Below are 16,342 nucleotides of genomic sequence, written 5' to 3' on the forward strand. Positions count from 1 at the left end.
TGTACACTTTTACGCCCTCTGTCTTATAGGTTGACCACATCATCATCAAATTTGGTCAGCTAAGTTGTAAGAAGTTGCTAACGTGGTACTATGAAATTGGTGACCATATGTCAAACGCTGTCGCCATGGTGACGCCTTGTTCGCCATAAAATACGAATACATATTTGAGGCACTTATGATGCTTTGTGTCTCACGAAACTTGGCAGACATGTTCAGAGTGGTAAGTGGACATGTCCGATATGTGTCTTTTGTCCAATTGTGTCAAAATGGCTCCATAGCGCCCCCTACAACACTTAAAAGTCAATTATCCCACCTTTAAATTTGACGTAGAAGAACCAAATTCGGTGGGCTCATGTACCTCCCGACGAACTACCAAAAAGCCTCTTGGAGCAATTAGCTCCGCCCAACCGGAAGTCAGCCATTTTGATTTTACCTTGGTGTAAGCAGTGAACGGAAGGTGACGTACTTTGACGAACTCCTCCTAGGCGGTTATTCGGATCCGCCTCAAACTTTAGAAACGCGTAGAGGAGGCCTTCCGGATCAAACGATATCAAAAGATTTACTCCACATCGAAAGGCGTGGCCGCGGTGAAGCGTGATTCGCGATGAACAGGAAGTTGCTCCAAATCAAACGTACATGCTCTAATCTGATCCAAACTTCTCAGGCATGATAACAGTCCCGCCCTAAACACATCTACATGTCAATATTGGACATAAGTCATAGCGCCACCTAATGGTGATAGGAAGTTTGAAATTCTTCTTTTACGTCCTCTGCCTCGCAGGTTCACTGGAGCAACCTCAAATTTGGTCAGCTTAGTTGCGAGACGTGGTTGATATTGTACTGTGAAATTTTTGACCATGTGTCAAACGCTGTTGCCATGGTGACGCCCTGTTCGCCATCAAATACGGATACATGTTTGAGGCACTTGAGTTGATTTGTGTCTCACGAAACTTGGCAGGCATGTTCAGAGTGGCAAGTCAATATGTCCAATATGTGTCTTTTGTCCAATTGTGTAAAAATGGCTCCATAGCGCCCCCTACAACATTTCAAAGTCACGGCCCCCGCCTTTAAATTTGACGTAGATGAACGAAATTCGGTCGGCTAGTGTATCATCCACCGACCTACAAAAAAGCCTCTTGGAGCCATTAGCTCCGCCCAACCGGAAGTCAGCCATTTTGGATTTAATATGTCTAAACATGGAAAATCAAAGGTGTCGTACTTTTACCACCTCCTCCTTGGCCGTTAAACGAAACCACCTCAAACTTGGGCGACGCGTAGATGAGATCTTCCCGATCAAACTGCCCATAGGGTTTTATAGTCTACGACAAAAGGTGCGGGCACAGCGGAGCGCGATTCGCCACGAAACGTGAGGTGTTCTTTCACTGTGTCGGGGATGCTTCTACAGGCACGAAACACAGCACACGCATTACAAACACGGACAGGTTCGATCGGACATGAGTTTTGAGTTCGGCCGTTGCAAAGCAGCTCCTTAGCGCTCCTTACAATACAAAAAAACCAAGCCACCCGAGCATATGAAATGTCACCAGCGAACATATCTACAGGCCGAAGTCTGTCGGTGCCACGAACCGAACCCGCCGGGAAGACGACATTTTCAAAGTGAGGACGCGGGGAAGAGAAATCGGCGCGTCCCGACCGGCCGTCGCGAGACTCGGCTGACGCGTCGAGAGCGGCTGCCGGCGCGTCCCCGACGGCGAGAGTGCGAGGGCCCGATCATCGCTGCTTGCAGCTTTAATTATTATTATTATTCTTGTTCAGCATCGTTCACTCATTTTACACCCTGTTCCCATATGCGAAAACGGACGAAAATTGGCACACACGTCAGAAACTGCTCCCGCTACTCAGGCCCAGAGGCCCGGCACTGGGTGTGGCCCAGGGGCTCCACAGCGCCCCCTGGAAAAATCATCAGGTATAGGAAAAAAAATTTCGGCATATCCTACAAAAATGAAATTTGGGAGGCTGATACATGTTGTCGGGACTGACAAAAAACCTCTTGGCAAAATTTCCTGTGACCAACAGGAAGTCGGCCATTTTGTGTCGAAATCCATGTTTCACGTGCTATATTTTAATGAACTACTCCTACAAATTTCACATGAGCAACTTCAAATTTGTCGTGTGTCATCTAAAGACCCATGGGATGAAACGATATCAAAAGCTTGAGTGTACGTCAGAGGCCCATGCTGTGACGGCGTGGCGAATATGTGGCGAATTTCGATCCCTCGCCATGAAAACGGAAGTCGCTCCTAATCGAAGGTACATGCTCCGATCGGAACCAAACTTCTCAGGCATGATAACAATCTTGCCCTGAACAGATTGCCAGGTCAATATTGGACATAGGTCATAGCGCCACCTACTGGCAACAGGAAGTAACAAGTGTCTACACTTTTACGCCCTCTGTCTTATAGATTAATCACATCATCGTCAAATTTGGTCAGCTAAGTTGTAAGAAGTTGCTAACGTGGTACTATGAAATTTGTGACCATATGTGAAACGCTGTCGCCATGGTGACGCTTTGTTCGCCATCAAATACGAATACATATTTGAGGCACTTATGATGCTTTGTTTCTCACGAAACTTGGCAGACATGTTCAGAGTGGCAAGACAATATGTCCGATATGTGTCTTTTGTCCAATTGTGTCAAAATGGCTCCATAGCGCCCCCTACAACACTTAAAAGTCAATTATCCCACCTTTAAATTTGAGGTAGAAGAACCAAATTCGGTGGGCTCATGTACCTCCCGACGACCTACGAAAAAGCCTCTTGGAGCAATTAGCTCCGCCCAACCGGAAGTCCGCCATTTTGATTTTACCTTGGCGTAAGGGGCGAACGGAAGGCGTCGTACTTTCGCGAACTCCTCCTAGACGGTTCATCGTATCCGCCTCAAACTTGGGCAACGCGTAGAGGAGGCCTTCCAGATCAAACGATATCAAAAGATTTTATCTAAATCGAAAGGCGTGGCCGCGGTGAAGCGTGATTCGCCATGAACAGGAAGTTGCTCCAAATCAAAGGTACATGGTCTAATCTGATCCAAACTTCTCAGGCATGATAACAGTCCCGCCCTGAACACATCTTCATGTCAATATTGGACATAAGTCATAGCGCCACCTAATGGTGATAGGAAGTTTAAAATTGTACTTTTACGTCCTCTGCCTCGCAGGTTCACTGGAGCAACCTCAAATTTGGTCAGCTTAGTTGTGAGACATGGCTGATATGATACTGTGAAGATTTTGACCATATGTCAAATGCTGTTGCCATGGTGACGCCCTGTTCGCCATCAAATACGTAACATATTTGAGGCACTTATGATGCTTAGTTTCTCACGAAACTTGGCAGACATGTTCAGAGTGGCAAGTTGATATGTCCGATATGTGTTTTTTGTCCAATTGTGTCAAAATGGCTCCATAGCGCCCCCTACAACATTTCAAAGTCATGGCCCCTGCCTTTAAATTTGACGTAGATGAACGAAATTCGGTCGGCTAATGTATCTTCCTCCGACCTACAAAAAAGCCTCTTGGAGCCATTAGCTCCGCCCAACCGGAAGTCAGCCATTTTGGATTTTACCTTGGCGTAAGCAGTGAATGGAAGGCGACGCACTTTTACCACTTCCTCCTTGGCGGTTAATCGAATCCACCTCAAACTTGGGCAAAGCGTAGATGAGATCTTCCCGATCAAACGACCTATAGGGTTTTATAGTCTACGATGAAAGGTGCGGGCGCAGCGGAGCGCGATTCGCCACGAAACGTGAGCTGTTTTTTCACTGTGTCGGGGATGCTTCTAAAGGCACGAAACACAGCACACACATTACAAACGAAGACAGGTTCGATCGGACATGAGTTTTGAGTTCGGCCGTTGCAAAGCAGCTCCTTAGCGCTCCTTACAACACAAAAAAACCAAGCCACCCGAGCGTATGAAATATCACCAGCGAACGTATCTACAGGCCGAAGTCTGTCGGTGCCACGAACTGAACCCACCAGGAAGACAGCATTTTCAAAGTGAGGACACGGGGAAGAGAAATCCGCGCGTCCCGACCGGCCGTCGCGAGACTCGGCGGACGCGTCGAGAGCGGCGACCTGCTCGTCCCCGACGGCGAGAGTGCGAGGGCCCGATCATCGCTGCTTGCAGCTTTAATTATTAGGGCCCGAGCACGAGGTGCGCGGACCTGGGGCATTGCATGCACCAGGGCCGCATGCACCGAGGTGCAAGGCCCTATTGTTTCCGTAAGGATTATTATTATTATTATTATTATTATTCTTGTTCAGACGCGGTCGCTCATTTTGCACCCTGTTCCCATATGCGAAAACGGACGAAAATTGGCACACACGTTAAGAACTGCTCCCGCTACTCAGGCCCAGAGGCCCGGCACTGGGTGTGGCCCAGGGCCTCCACAGCGCCCCCTGGAAAAATCATCAGGTATAGGGAAAAAAAATTTGGAGTATCCTACATAAATGAAATTTGGGAGGCAGATACATCTTGTCGGGACTGACAAAAAACCTCTTGGCAAAATTTCCTATGACCAACAGGAAGTCGGCCATTTTGTGTCAAAATCCATATTTCACGTGCCATATTTTAATGAACTACTCCTACAAATTTCACATGAGCAACTTCAAATTTGTCGTGTGTCATCTAAAGACCCATGGGATGAAACGATATCAAAAGTTTGAGTGTACATCAGAGCCCCCCGCTGTGACGGCGTGGCGAAAATGTGGCGAATTTCGATCCCTCGCCATGAAAACGGAAGTCGCTCGTAATCGAAGGTACAAGCTCCGAACGGACCCAAACTTCTCAGGCATGATAACAATCTTGCCCTGAACAGATTGCCATGTCAATATTGGACATAGGTCATAGCGCCACCTACTGGCAACAGGAAGTAACATGTGTGTACACTTTTACGCCCTCTGTCTTATAGGTTGACCACATCATCATCAAATTTGGTCAGCTAAGTTGTAAGAAGTTGCTAACGTGGTACTATGAAATTGGTGACCATATGTCAAACGCTGTCGCCATGGTGACGCCTTGTTCGCCATAAAATACGAATACATATTTGAGGCACTTATGATGCTTTGTGTCTCACGAAACTTGGCAGACATGTTCAGAGTGGTAAGTGGACATGTCCGATATGTGTCTTTTGTCCAATTGTGTCAAAATGGCTCCATAGCGCCCCCTACAACACTTAAAAGTCAATTATCCCACCTTTAAATTTGACGTAGAAGAACCAAATTCGGTGGGCTCATGTACCTCCCGACGAACTACCAAAAAGCCTCTTGGAGCAATTAGCTCCGCCCAACCGGAAGTCAGCCATTTTGATTTTACCTTGGTGTAAGCAGTGAACGGAAGGTGACGTACTTTGACGAACTCCTCCTAGGCGGTTATTCGGATCCGCCTCAAACTTTAGAAACGCGTAGAGGAGGCCTTCCGGATCAAACGATATCAAAAGATTTACTCCACATCGAAAGGCGTGGCCGCGGTGAAGCGTGATTCGCGATGAACAGGAAGTTGCTCCAAATCAAACGTACATGCTCTAATCTGATCCAAACTTCTCAGGCATGATAACAGTCCCGCCCTAAACACATCTACATGTCAATATTGGACATAAGTCATAGCGCCACCTAATGGTGATAGGAAGTTTGAAATTCTTCTTTTACGTCCTCTGCCTCGCAGGTTCACTGGAGCAACCTCAAATTTGGTCAGCTTAGTTGCGAGACGTGGTTGATATTGTACTGTGAAATTTTTGACCATGTGTCAAACGCTGTTGCCATGGTGACGCCCTGTTCGCCATCAAATACGGATACATGTTTGAGGCACTTGAGTTGATTTGTGTCTCACGAAACTTGGCAGGCATGTTCAGAGTGGCAAGTCAATATGTCCAATATGTGTCTTTTGTCCAATTGTGTAAAAATGGCTCCATAGCGCCCCCTACAACATTTCAAAGTCACGGCCCCCGCCTTTAAATTTGACGTAGATGAACGAAATTCGGTCGGCTAGTGTATCATCCACCGACCTACAAAAAAGCCTCTTGGAGCCATTAGCTCCGCCCAACCGGAAGTCAGCCATTTTGGATTTAATATGTCTAAACATGGAAAATCAAAGGTGTCGTACTTTTACCACCTCCTCCTTGGCCGTTAAACGAAACCACCTCAAACTTGGGCGACGCGTAGATGAGATCTTCCCGATCAAACTGCCCATAGGGTTTTATAGTCTACGACAAAAGGTGCGGGCACAGCGGAGCGCGATTCGCCACGAAACGTGAGGTGTTCTTTCACTGTGTCGGGGATGCTTCTACAGGCACGAAACACAGCACACGCATTACAAACACGGACAGGTTCGATCGGACATGAGTTTTGAGTTCGGCCGTTGCAAAGCAGCTCCTTAGCGCTCCTTACAATACAAAAAAACCAAGCCACCCGAGCATATGAAATGTCACCAGCGAACATATCTACAGGCCGAAGTCTGTCGGTGCCACGAACCGAACCCGCCGGGAAGACGACATTTTCAAAGTGAGGACGCGGGGAAGAGAAATCGGCGCGTCCCGACCGGCCGTCGCGAGACTCGGCTGACGCGTCGAGAGCGGCTGCCGGCGCGTCCCCGACGGCGAGAGTGCGAGGGCCCGATCATCGCTGCTTGCAGCTTTAATTATTATTATTATTCTTGTTCAGACGCGGTCGCTCATTTTGCACCCTGTTCCCATATGCGAAAACGGACGAAAATTGGCACACACGTTAAGAACTGCTCCCGCTACTCAGGCCCAGAGGCCCGGCACTGGGTGTGGCCCAGGGGCTCCACAGCGCCCCCTGGAAAAATCATCAGGTATAGGGAAAAAAATTTCGGTGTATCCTACATAAATGAAATTTGGGGGGCAGATACATCTTGTCGGGACTGACAAAAAACCTCTTGGCAAAATTTCCTATGACCAACAGGAAGTCGGCCATTTTGTGTCAAAATCCATATTTCACGTGCCATAATTTCATGAACTACTCCTACAAATTTCACATGAGCAACTTCAAATTTGTCGTGTGTCATCTAAAGACCCATGGGATGAAACGATATCAAAAGTTTGAGTGTACGTCAGAGCCCCCCGCTGTGACGGCGTGGCGAAAATGTGGCGAATTTCGATCCCTCGCCATGAAAACGGAAGTCGCTCGTAATCGAAGGTACATGCTCCGATCGGACCCAAACTTCTCAGGCATGATAACAATCTTGCCCTGAACAGTTTACCATGTCAATATTGGACATAGGTCATAGCGCCACCTACTGGCAACAGGAAGTATAATGTTTTTACACTTTTACGTCCTCTGTCTTATAGGTTGACCACATCAACGTCAAATTTGGTCAGCTAAGTTGTAAGAAGTTGCTGACGTGGTACTATGAAATTTGTGACCATGTGTCAAACGCTGTCGCCATGGTGACGCCTTGTTCGCCATAAAATACGAATACATATTTGAGGCACTTATGATGCTTTGTGTCTCACGAAACTTGGCAGACATGTTCAGAGTGGTAAGTGGATATGTCCGATATGTGTCTTTTGTCCAATTGTGTCAAAATGGCTCCATAGCGCCCCCTACAACACTTAAAAGTCAATTATCCCACCTTTAAATTTGACGTAGAAGAACCAAATTCGGTGGGCTCATGTACCTCCCGACGAACTACCAAAAAGCCTCTTGGAGCAATTAGCTCCGCCCAACCGGAAGTCAGCCATTTTGATTTTACCTTGGCGTGGGCGGCGAACGGAAGGCGTCGTACTTTCGCGAACTCCTCCTAGGCGATTCATCGTATCCGTCTCAAACTTGGGTAACGCGTAGAGGAGGCCTTCCGGATCAAACGATATCAAAAGATTTAGTCCACATCGAAAGGCGTGGCCGCGGTGAAGCGTGATTCGCCACGAACAGGAAGTTGCTCCAAATCAAAGGTACATGGTCTAATCTAATCCAAACTTCTCAGGCATGATAACAGTCCCGCCATAAACACATCTACATGTCAATTTTGGACATAAGTCATAGCGCCACCTAATGGTAATAGGAAGTTTGAAATTCTTCTTTTACATCCTGTGCCTCGCAGGTTCAATGGAGAAACCTCAAATTTGGTCAGCGTAGTTGTGAGACGTGGCTGATATTGTACTGTGAAATTTTTGACCATGTGTCAAACGCTGTTGCCATGGTGACACCCTGTTCGCCATCAAATACGGATACATGTTTGAGGCGCTTGAGTTGATTTGTGTCTCACGAAACTTGGCAGGCATGTTCAGAGTGGCAAGTCAATATGTCCAATATGTGTCTTTTGTCCAATTGTGTCAAAATGGCTCCATAGCGCCCCCTACAATATTTCAAAGTCAATTCTAACGCCTTTAAATTTGACTTAGAAGAACCAAATTCGGTCGGCTTATGTACCTCCCAACGAACTACCAAAAAGCCTCTTGGAGCAATTAGCTCCGCCCAACCGGAAGTCCGCCTTTTTGATTTTAATAGGCAAACGATGGAAAACGATGGAAAAACAAAGGTGTCGTATTTTACCACCAGCTCCTCCTTGGTGTATAATCGAATCCACCTCAAACTTGGGCGACGCATAGATGAGACCTTCCCGATCAAACGGCGCATGGGGTTTTATTGTCCACATCGAAAGGCGCGGCCGCTGCGAAGCGCGATTCGCCATGAACAGGAAGTTGCTCCAAATCAAAGGTACATCGTCTAATCTGATCCAAACTTCTCAGGCATGATAACAGTCCCACCCTCAACACATCTACATGTCAATATTGGACATAAGTCATAGCGCCACCTAATGGTGATAAGAAGTTTAAAATTGTACTTTTACGTCCTCTGCCTCGCAGGTTCACTGGAGCAACCTCAAATTTGGTCAGCGTAGTTGTGAGACGTGGCTGATATTGTACTGTGAAATTTTTGACCATGTGTCAAACGCTGTTGCCATGGTGACGCCCTGTTCGCCATCAAATACCGATACATGTTTGAGGCGCTTATGATGCTTTGTTTCTCACGAAACATGGCAGACATGTTCAGAGTGGCAAGTCGATATGTCCGATATGTGTCTTTTGTCAAATTATGTCAAAATGGCTCCATAGCGCCCCCTACAACATTTCAAAGTCATGGCCCCTGCCTTTAAATTTGACGTAGATGAACGAAATTCGGTCGGCTAGTGTATCTTCCAACGACCTACAAAAAAGCCTCTGGGAGCAATTAGCTCCGCCCAACCGGAAGTCAGCCATTTTGGATTTTACCTTGGCGTAAGCAGTTAACGGAAGGTGACGCACATGGATGAACTCCTCTTAGGCGGTTATTCGGATCTGCCTCAAACTTTAGCAACGCGTAGAGGAGGCGTCCCTGATCAAACGATATCAAAAGATTTAGTCTACATCGAAAGGCGCGGCCGTGGTGAAGCGTGATTCGCCATGAACAGGAAGTTGCTCCAAACCAAAGGTAAATGGTCTGATCTGATCCAAACTTCTCAGCCATGATAACAGTCCCACCCTCAACACATCTAAAATGTCATAGTCTAACACAAGTCATAGCGCCACCTAATGGTAACAGGTCGTTAGAAATTTGACTTTTACTTCCTCTGCCTGGCAGGTTCACTGGAGAAAATTCAAATTTGGTCGACTTAGTTGTGAGACAAGGCTGATATTGTACTGTGAAAGTTTTGACCGTTTGTCAACCGTGAGTCGACCTTTTTGATGTTTCGACCTGTAGTCTGTCGGTGCCACGAACTGAACCCGCCAGGAAGACGGCATTTTCAAAATGAGGACGCGGGGAAGAGAAATCGGCGCGTCCCGACCGGCCGTCGCGAGACTCGGCGGACGCGTCGAGAGCGGCTGCCGGCGCGTCCCCGACGGCGAGAGTGCGAGGGCCCGATCATCGCTGCTCGCAGCTTTAATTTGGTTTGTTTTCCTTCATAAATGATACAGATGCTGAATCCAGTCATGGAAAGTAGAAAAAGCTCAACTATTATTTTTGTTTAGTTAAAAAAAAAGAAAAAAAAAGTATATATATATATATATATATTTTTTTTTTTTTTACAGTTTTATTTACAACTTTTGCAAACAACTATATCAACCATCAATTTAAATTAAAATAAAGTTACTTAAATCATTTTCAAATGTTTTTTTTACAGTGCTAAACATATCGGAAGACGAGGGGGCGGGGCCATGGCTGCAGCAGCCGCGCCCCTTCCGTGACAACACAGCACGCCTCGCTTTTTCGTCTCCTAGCAACCACCCCCCTTCAGCCGCGCTCCGGCTCCGCGCGTCGCGGACTGAGGAGAAGCTCCAGGACCTCCAGGACCCCCAGCACCTCCAGGACCTCCAGGACCTCCAGGACCCCCAGCACCTCCAGGACCTCCAGGACCTCCAGGACCTCCAGCACCCCCAGGACCTCCAGGACCTCCAGGACCTCCAGGACCCCCAGCACCTCCAGGACCTCCAGGACCTCCAGGACCTCCAGGACCCCCAGCACCTCCAGGACCTCCAGGACCTCCAGCACCCCCAGCACATCCAGGACCTCCAGGACCTCCAGCACCTCCAGGACCTCCAGGACCTCCAGGAGCCCCAGCATCTCCAGGACCTCCAGGACCTCCAGGACCTCCAGCACCTCCAGGACCTCCAGGACCTCCAGGACCTCCATGGAACCGAGCGCGGAGTGAGCCGGGCCGAGGCCGAGGCCGGGGGACCGAGGGACCGAGGGGGCGAGGCGCGCCGCCGCCGCCATGAACGACCGGTACCACCGGGCGGCCAGCGACGGTTACCTGGACGTCCTGCGGGAGGCCACGCGGAGGGAGCTGGACGCGCCGGACGAGGACGGGATGACACCGACCCTGTGGGCCGCGTACCACGGCAACCTGGAGGCGCTGCGGCTCATCGTGGGCCGGGGGTGAGTCCGGAGTCCGGAGAGCAGAGAGGTCCGATCAGTCCCTTCAGTCACACTCATGACAATTATAGATGTTTTTATTTACTAAATTGATTCTTTAAGCTTTTATAAATGTTCCGTGTATGAGACTAAAAATTATTCTGTTCACAGAAAGTTGTTCGTATTACATGAATACAATTTAACAGGTTTCTTATATCTACAGCTGCAACACTTGATATATATGATAAATACAATTATTCAAAATTAGTCTATAATCTATGTTTTATTAGTTTTACAATGAAAATGAAAATTCTCTTTAGTTTGGTATATCTCTGTCATCTTTAGTTGCCGGCCTTTTTTGTGTGACATTTTTAAGAAAAATAACTAATTGATAGATCACAAAAACAATTCTCATATGAAAATACATATCAACAATTCTATACAGCTTGATTATTTATATAAAGTATTTGTGTCTTTATTGTATATTATAACTTGACCTCACTGACCTGTGCCCGCTGTTATCGACAAAAATAAATCACAGGAATGAAAAAGATAAATATATATTGTGCCACATCTCACATTTATACATTTTAACAGCCTGATTACAGACAAAGGTCACTTCCTCCCCCATGGGCCCAGAAGCAATTTTTAATATCAGGTCCAGAACGAGTTTATCAGACGACCTAGTGAAGCGGAGGGAAGTGGAGTCGGGATGCTGCAGACGCAGGAGAAGGTCACAGTGATGGATGGAGCATCTTCTTCCTGCAACCGCCTCTGCAGGATGAAGCGCAGCGTGGATATGAAATCAGAGCTCTGACTCTCCGCTGTTGAATTTGCCGTGTAACTTCAAACCATTTAGTGTGTTTTCTGTGTGGATTTGGGAAACACTGACGGGTGGGAAGGTCAATAGTTGTGATCATAAACAACATGGCGGCGTGGTGGTACAGTGGTTGACCCCGTTGACTCACAGAAAGAAGGTTCTGGGTTCAAATCGTGAGCGTGCGTGAGTTTTTCTTCCACAGTCCAAAGATATACATTGATATTCAGATACCGACATATTGAAAGATATATACAAAAAAAATGCCAATGATTCCTAAGATGTCCTCAACACTGTAGTGACAAAGAAAGGTATAATTGAGGCTTGACATTTTGTAGTTTAACCATAAACTTTACTATAAATAACTATAAATAAAAAGAAAAGACAAATTCAACCAGACATATAGAACAAGGTTCTTTTTTTTTACGTAAATATAATTCCAGCACATCTTTTCTGCGTCGTAAACGTCTTTGTAAACGTCTGAAAAAAACATAATAAATTAACACACATTCACACACAACTATGTTATCATCCATAATTTTAATAAACTCCCCCTCCCCTCATTTCCTCCCCCGTCCTCCCCCCACCAATGACGACCACAAGTAAGAGAGAAAATTAAAAAAATGAATACTACTACTTTTAATAAAAAAATTAATAAATTAAAAAGAAAGAAAGAAAAGTATTGAGGTTCTGCACTCGGCTCTACATGTTGCTATAGTGAGCAGGTTGTTGTTTGCTTGTGCAGTTGGAGGTTGATGACTGTGTCACGTCTGACTCATGGTCAAGTTACTATTGGTACCGTTGGTTCCTCCTTCACGTTACCACAGCGCCACAGTTCCTGACTCGTACCCGTCGGAACACGATCCGCTTCGTCGCCTTCTCGGCTCACGGCGAAATAAACACAAGCAAATTTCGCTCCAGTGTCCGATGTCACGCTCTGCCAGCGTGTGGCGCTGGAGACGGGAACGGAAATCAGGCGTCGTGCTTCACGATGAAAGGTGGTGACCCCTGTCCTGGGGCACCTACGAAAAAAGACTCTTGGTGTGTGTGTGTGAGTGTGTGTGTGTGTGTGTGTGTGTGTGTGTGTGTGTGGGATAAATAATGCAAAGTCGCCTCTGCCATGTTTAACCTGCAGTGTTTCAATTATTGATCAGGACTCAGTCGAGTGGCTGGAGGGTAAACAGGAAGAGGAGGGGAAGGTAGGTGAGACGAGTTCAACCCTGTAAACTGGACAACACTGATGAGGTGTTTATGTGATTATGGACTCGGTTAGCTTAGCATAAAGACTGTGAAATAGGTAATAACAGCCACTCTACTTCAGAGAGATCATACTTCTGACCATAGTGTGCACCATAGGAAATGAATGGGCTAAAATCAGCTCAACTATGATCTTGTTGATTGAGGTTAGCCACTGAGCTAACTTGAATAAGATGACTGTACGCGTGATTCCATTGATGTGGAGATCCATCATGGCTTCTTGTCCCCCTCTTCTCCCAGAGGTGACCCGGACAAGTGTGACATCTGGGGGAACACGCCGCTCCACCTGGCGGCTGCCAACGGCCACCACAACTGCCTGTCCTTCCTGGTGGCGTTCGGTGCCAACGTGTGGTGTCTGGACAACGACTACCACACGCCGCTCGACATGGCCGCCACCAAGGCCCACATGGACTGCGTCCGCTACCTGGACTCCATCGCTGCCAAGCAGATCACCCTCAACCCGAAGCTGATCGGCAAACTCAAGGACCGGGCCTTCCGTGCCGCGGAGTGCCGGATCAAAGACTGCGCCAAGCTCCAGAGGAAGCACCGGGAACGCATGGAGAGGAAGTTCATGAAGGAGTCGGCGGCTTTGGACAACCTGGATGCTATTAGCTTTTCCAGCTACACCAGCAGCAGCACGCTGAGTCGCAAGTTCAACACCGTCACCTCCAACATGCCATACTCTCAGGTAGTTTCTCTGGAGAATCCAGGTCCTGTTGGACGTCAGGATTTAGCTTCAGCTCCACTAGCTTTCAGTCAACAATCCTCTGACCTCAATCACAAAACAGATTTGTCATTGTCTTCCAAAACAACCCTCGACAAAAGTCACTGTGGCTTTGTAAATTACATTAATGAGCATTTCTCATCTGCCAACAACAAGGGCGAGGTTTGGTCCAGTTCAGGCAACTAAATCTGTTTAGCTCAAGTTGGGAAAGATGCTGTTCAAGGCTAAATGCTCCACGTTGCTTAAGGAACAACCATGGTCATGGTTCAAAGTAGAGATACTTGGTGAGCGTTCGGAAAAGATCGTGGTCACTTTGACTGTTGGTAGAAGATGCGACGGGACCAGTCATTGGTGGGTTTACCCATTCATTAGTGTAAAAGGAAACCTTTGCCGATTCCTTGTTTTTCTAAATTTATACTTTCTTCTTAGGCTACTCTGCAATCCACAGCCAAGGGCAAGGCCAAGATACAGAAGAAGCTGGAAAAGAAGAAGCAAGTTGATGGAACGTTTAAGATCTACGAGGACGGGAGGAAGAGTGTGCGCTCGCTGTCCGGCCTGCAGCTCAGCAACGACGTCATGTTCCTCAAACAGGGCACCTTCGCCAACCCCAGGGAGCGCTCCCGCCTGAACATACGAGACATGTTCCCCCGTGACAACGACGACGACGACGCAGACGCCGTCTCCCGTGCCATGAGCGACCCGGGCCTCCACGAGGCTGCGTACTCGGAGATCAGCGCTGACTCCGGTCGCGATTCCCTGTTCAACCGACCCGGGCTTGGCACCATGGTGTTCAGGAGGAACTACCTGAGTGCGGGCATGTTTGGCATCGGGACACAAGATGAGAGGAGCGTCGTAGGCAGTGAACCTGCGGGCCGGTCGCCAAACGTTCGTCTACGTGGGCGTCTGCCTCGGCGCTCGCCCAGTTTTGACGGGGACAGCATTGGCAGCGTCTTGAGCCTGCAAGAAGGAAACATGCAGGAGTTGCCTTGGGAGGAGGCGGACGTCGGGCTGGACGAGGACTTGGATCCAGAGAGCAGTCCTCTCGAGACCTTTTTGGCCTCGCAGGGCCTCGGTGAGTTCATGCCGATCTTCAGGAGGGAGAAGATCGACCTGCAGGCTCTGCTGCTTTGTTCCGACCAGGACCTCTCGGGCATTCACATCCCTTTGGGCCCCAGGAAAAAACTGCTGGACGCCTGCAAGAGACGCGTGGACGCGCTAGACGAACCAGAGGCCATTGAGGACACTGAGCTTTGAAGGTGAGTGGGGGAAAAGATACATATTTAGTTTTAACGGCGAAGCTCCATTCAACTCGTTAATACCTGTTAAACCTAACATAAGCTTCTGTGTTTGCATGCAGCCTCAGCATAGTCTGGGGATCACAGACGTCGCAGAACAGAAGAGAGTGGATGGCCTTTGTTCATGTTGAATTACTTCTACAGTGAGTTCATTGCCTACAATATTTATCTGCTAATAAAAGAAGAAAATGCTAAGTTTTGGCAAATTACAAAAAAGCTGTATCAGAAGGCCACATTCTGTTTTGGTCACTCCTACTCTTAAACACTTTGAGCAAGCCTCTAGTGCAGCTCCACCCAAACTCCACCTGAGAAGAAATCAAATCAGCCAGAACAACTTTAAAATACCTGTTTTTCATATGACGCTCCACCAGATCGGTGGAGATGTTTTCTGGATAAACAGCACCACCGTGTGGCGTTTTTGTGATACAACACAATATGGTTTCAGAGCTAAAGGCCTAATTCTATTCTTAGTAGCATGACATTATTTTGTCTTTTTTATAATAAAGGTTAAAGTCACAGGGAAGTTTTTATGCATATTTGTTGCTGTCTCCATCTGCTGTCTTTACCTTCCCGTACTGTCAGTGAAGGCAGCACAGACTCCAGTGAAACCTGCCTGTTACTGTAACACCTGGGAATCTGTACTGTACTTATTAGTGAATGTCCTTTAACATCTTAATATGTTATTGCTTATGTCTCTGTTGTACAGTTTTACTACTTTAAATGTGTTATTTCATTCGACTGTTCACGTGTGACGGATGAAAAAAAGCCTCTAACCGACTGTTGCTCTGCAAACACTGTCGCAACAGTACGAACACCGAGGCGTTACTGCGAGGTCATGGGAGCGTTTTTCTAGATAACGCTGTTATCTGGAGTTCCTGTTTGGTTTCACAGAAGGTTTGTCTGCACTTGAGAGTATGGCTGTGCATGAATGTACATTTTTATGTTGTGGGGGGGAAAAATCTGTTTTTGTAAAAAAAAAATCCTGTAAAAATGTCGCTTTTAATAAAATACAAATTATGTTAATGAATATTATGATTGTTTTGTGTGTGTGACTTTACAGTGACCCAACTAACCAAAAATATCCTTATAAAAATACTGTATTTGAAGTTTAATTCTGAGATACTTTTACTTTACCTGAGTATTTTCTGGTAGAATATACAACACAGAAAACAAAATGTTAATTTTAAGTTTTCTATATTTGGTTGTATGTGTCATCTTTTTCTTTATTTCCACAAAGTTTAAAGTTAAACTGTAAAATATCAAGCCTCAATTTAATGTCTTCGTCAAAAAGGTTGATGGCGACATCCTAGGAATGATCTGTGAATGAATATCTCATCTCATCTTCAACCGGTCATCCGGGGTCGGAGCAGTAAGAAGTGGTTCAATA

General features: G+C 46.9%; 1 protein-coding gene across 2 annotated transcripts; it reads left to right on the forward strand.

Annotated features, from left to right (window-relative positions):
* Window positions 1–10,463: 10,463 nt before the first annotated feature.
* On the forward strand, window positions 10,464–15,975 carry LOC118287197 (Usher syndrome type-1G protein homolog). 2 transcript variants are annotated; one of them, XM_035612153.2, is made up of 4 exons: window positions 10,464–10,886; window positions 13,177–13,624; window positions 14,090–14,916; window positions 15,018–15,975. In XM_035612153.2, exons 1-3 carry the CDS (start codon window positions 10,723–10,725, stop codon window positions 14,912–14,914), a joined length of 1,437 nt encoding a protein of 478 aa, XP_035468046.2. In that variant the 5' UTR covers window positions 10,464–10,722; the 3' UTR covers window positions 14,915–14,916; window positions 15,018–15,975. The 2 variants fall into 2 exon arrangements, with proteins under 2 accessions (XP_035468046.2, XP_047183617.1); XM_047327661.1 differs by having other exon boundaries at window positions 10,744–10,914.
* Window positions 15,976–16,342: the final 367 nt, after the last annotated feature.

Source organism: Scophthalmus maximus, chromosome 16 (genome assembly GCF_022379125.1).
Source record: "Scophthalmus maximus strain ysfricsl-2021 chromosome 16, ASM2237912v1, whole genome shotgun sequence".
NCBI lineage: Eukaryota > Metazoa > Chordata > Actinopteri > Pleuronectiformes > Scophthalmidae > Scophthalmus > Scophthalmus maximus.

Coding starts and splice junctions, on each gene's coding strand:
- LOC118287197 (XM_035612153.2), top strand. CDS start 10,723: ATGAACGACCGGTACCACCGGGCGGCCAGCGACGGTTACCTGGACGTC. Junction 10,887..13,176: donor CGGCTCATCGTGGGCCGGGG/GTGAGTCCGGAG, acceptor CTCTTCTCCCAG/AGGTGACCCGGACAAGTGTG. Junction 13,625..14,089: donor CCAACATGCCATACTCTCAG/GTAGTTTCTCTG, acceptor CTTTCTTCTTAG/GCTACTCTGCAATCCACAGC.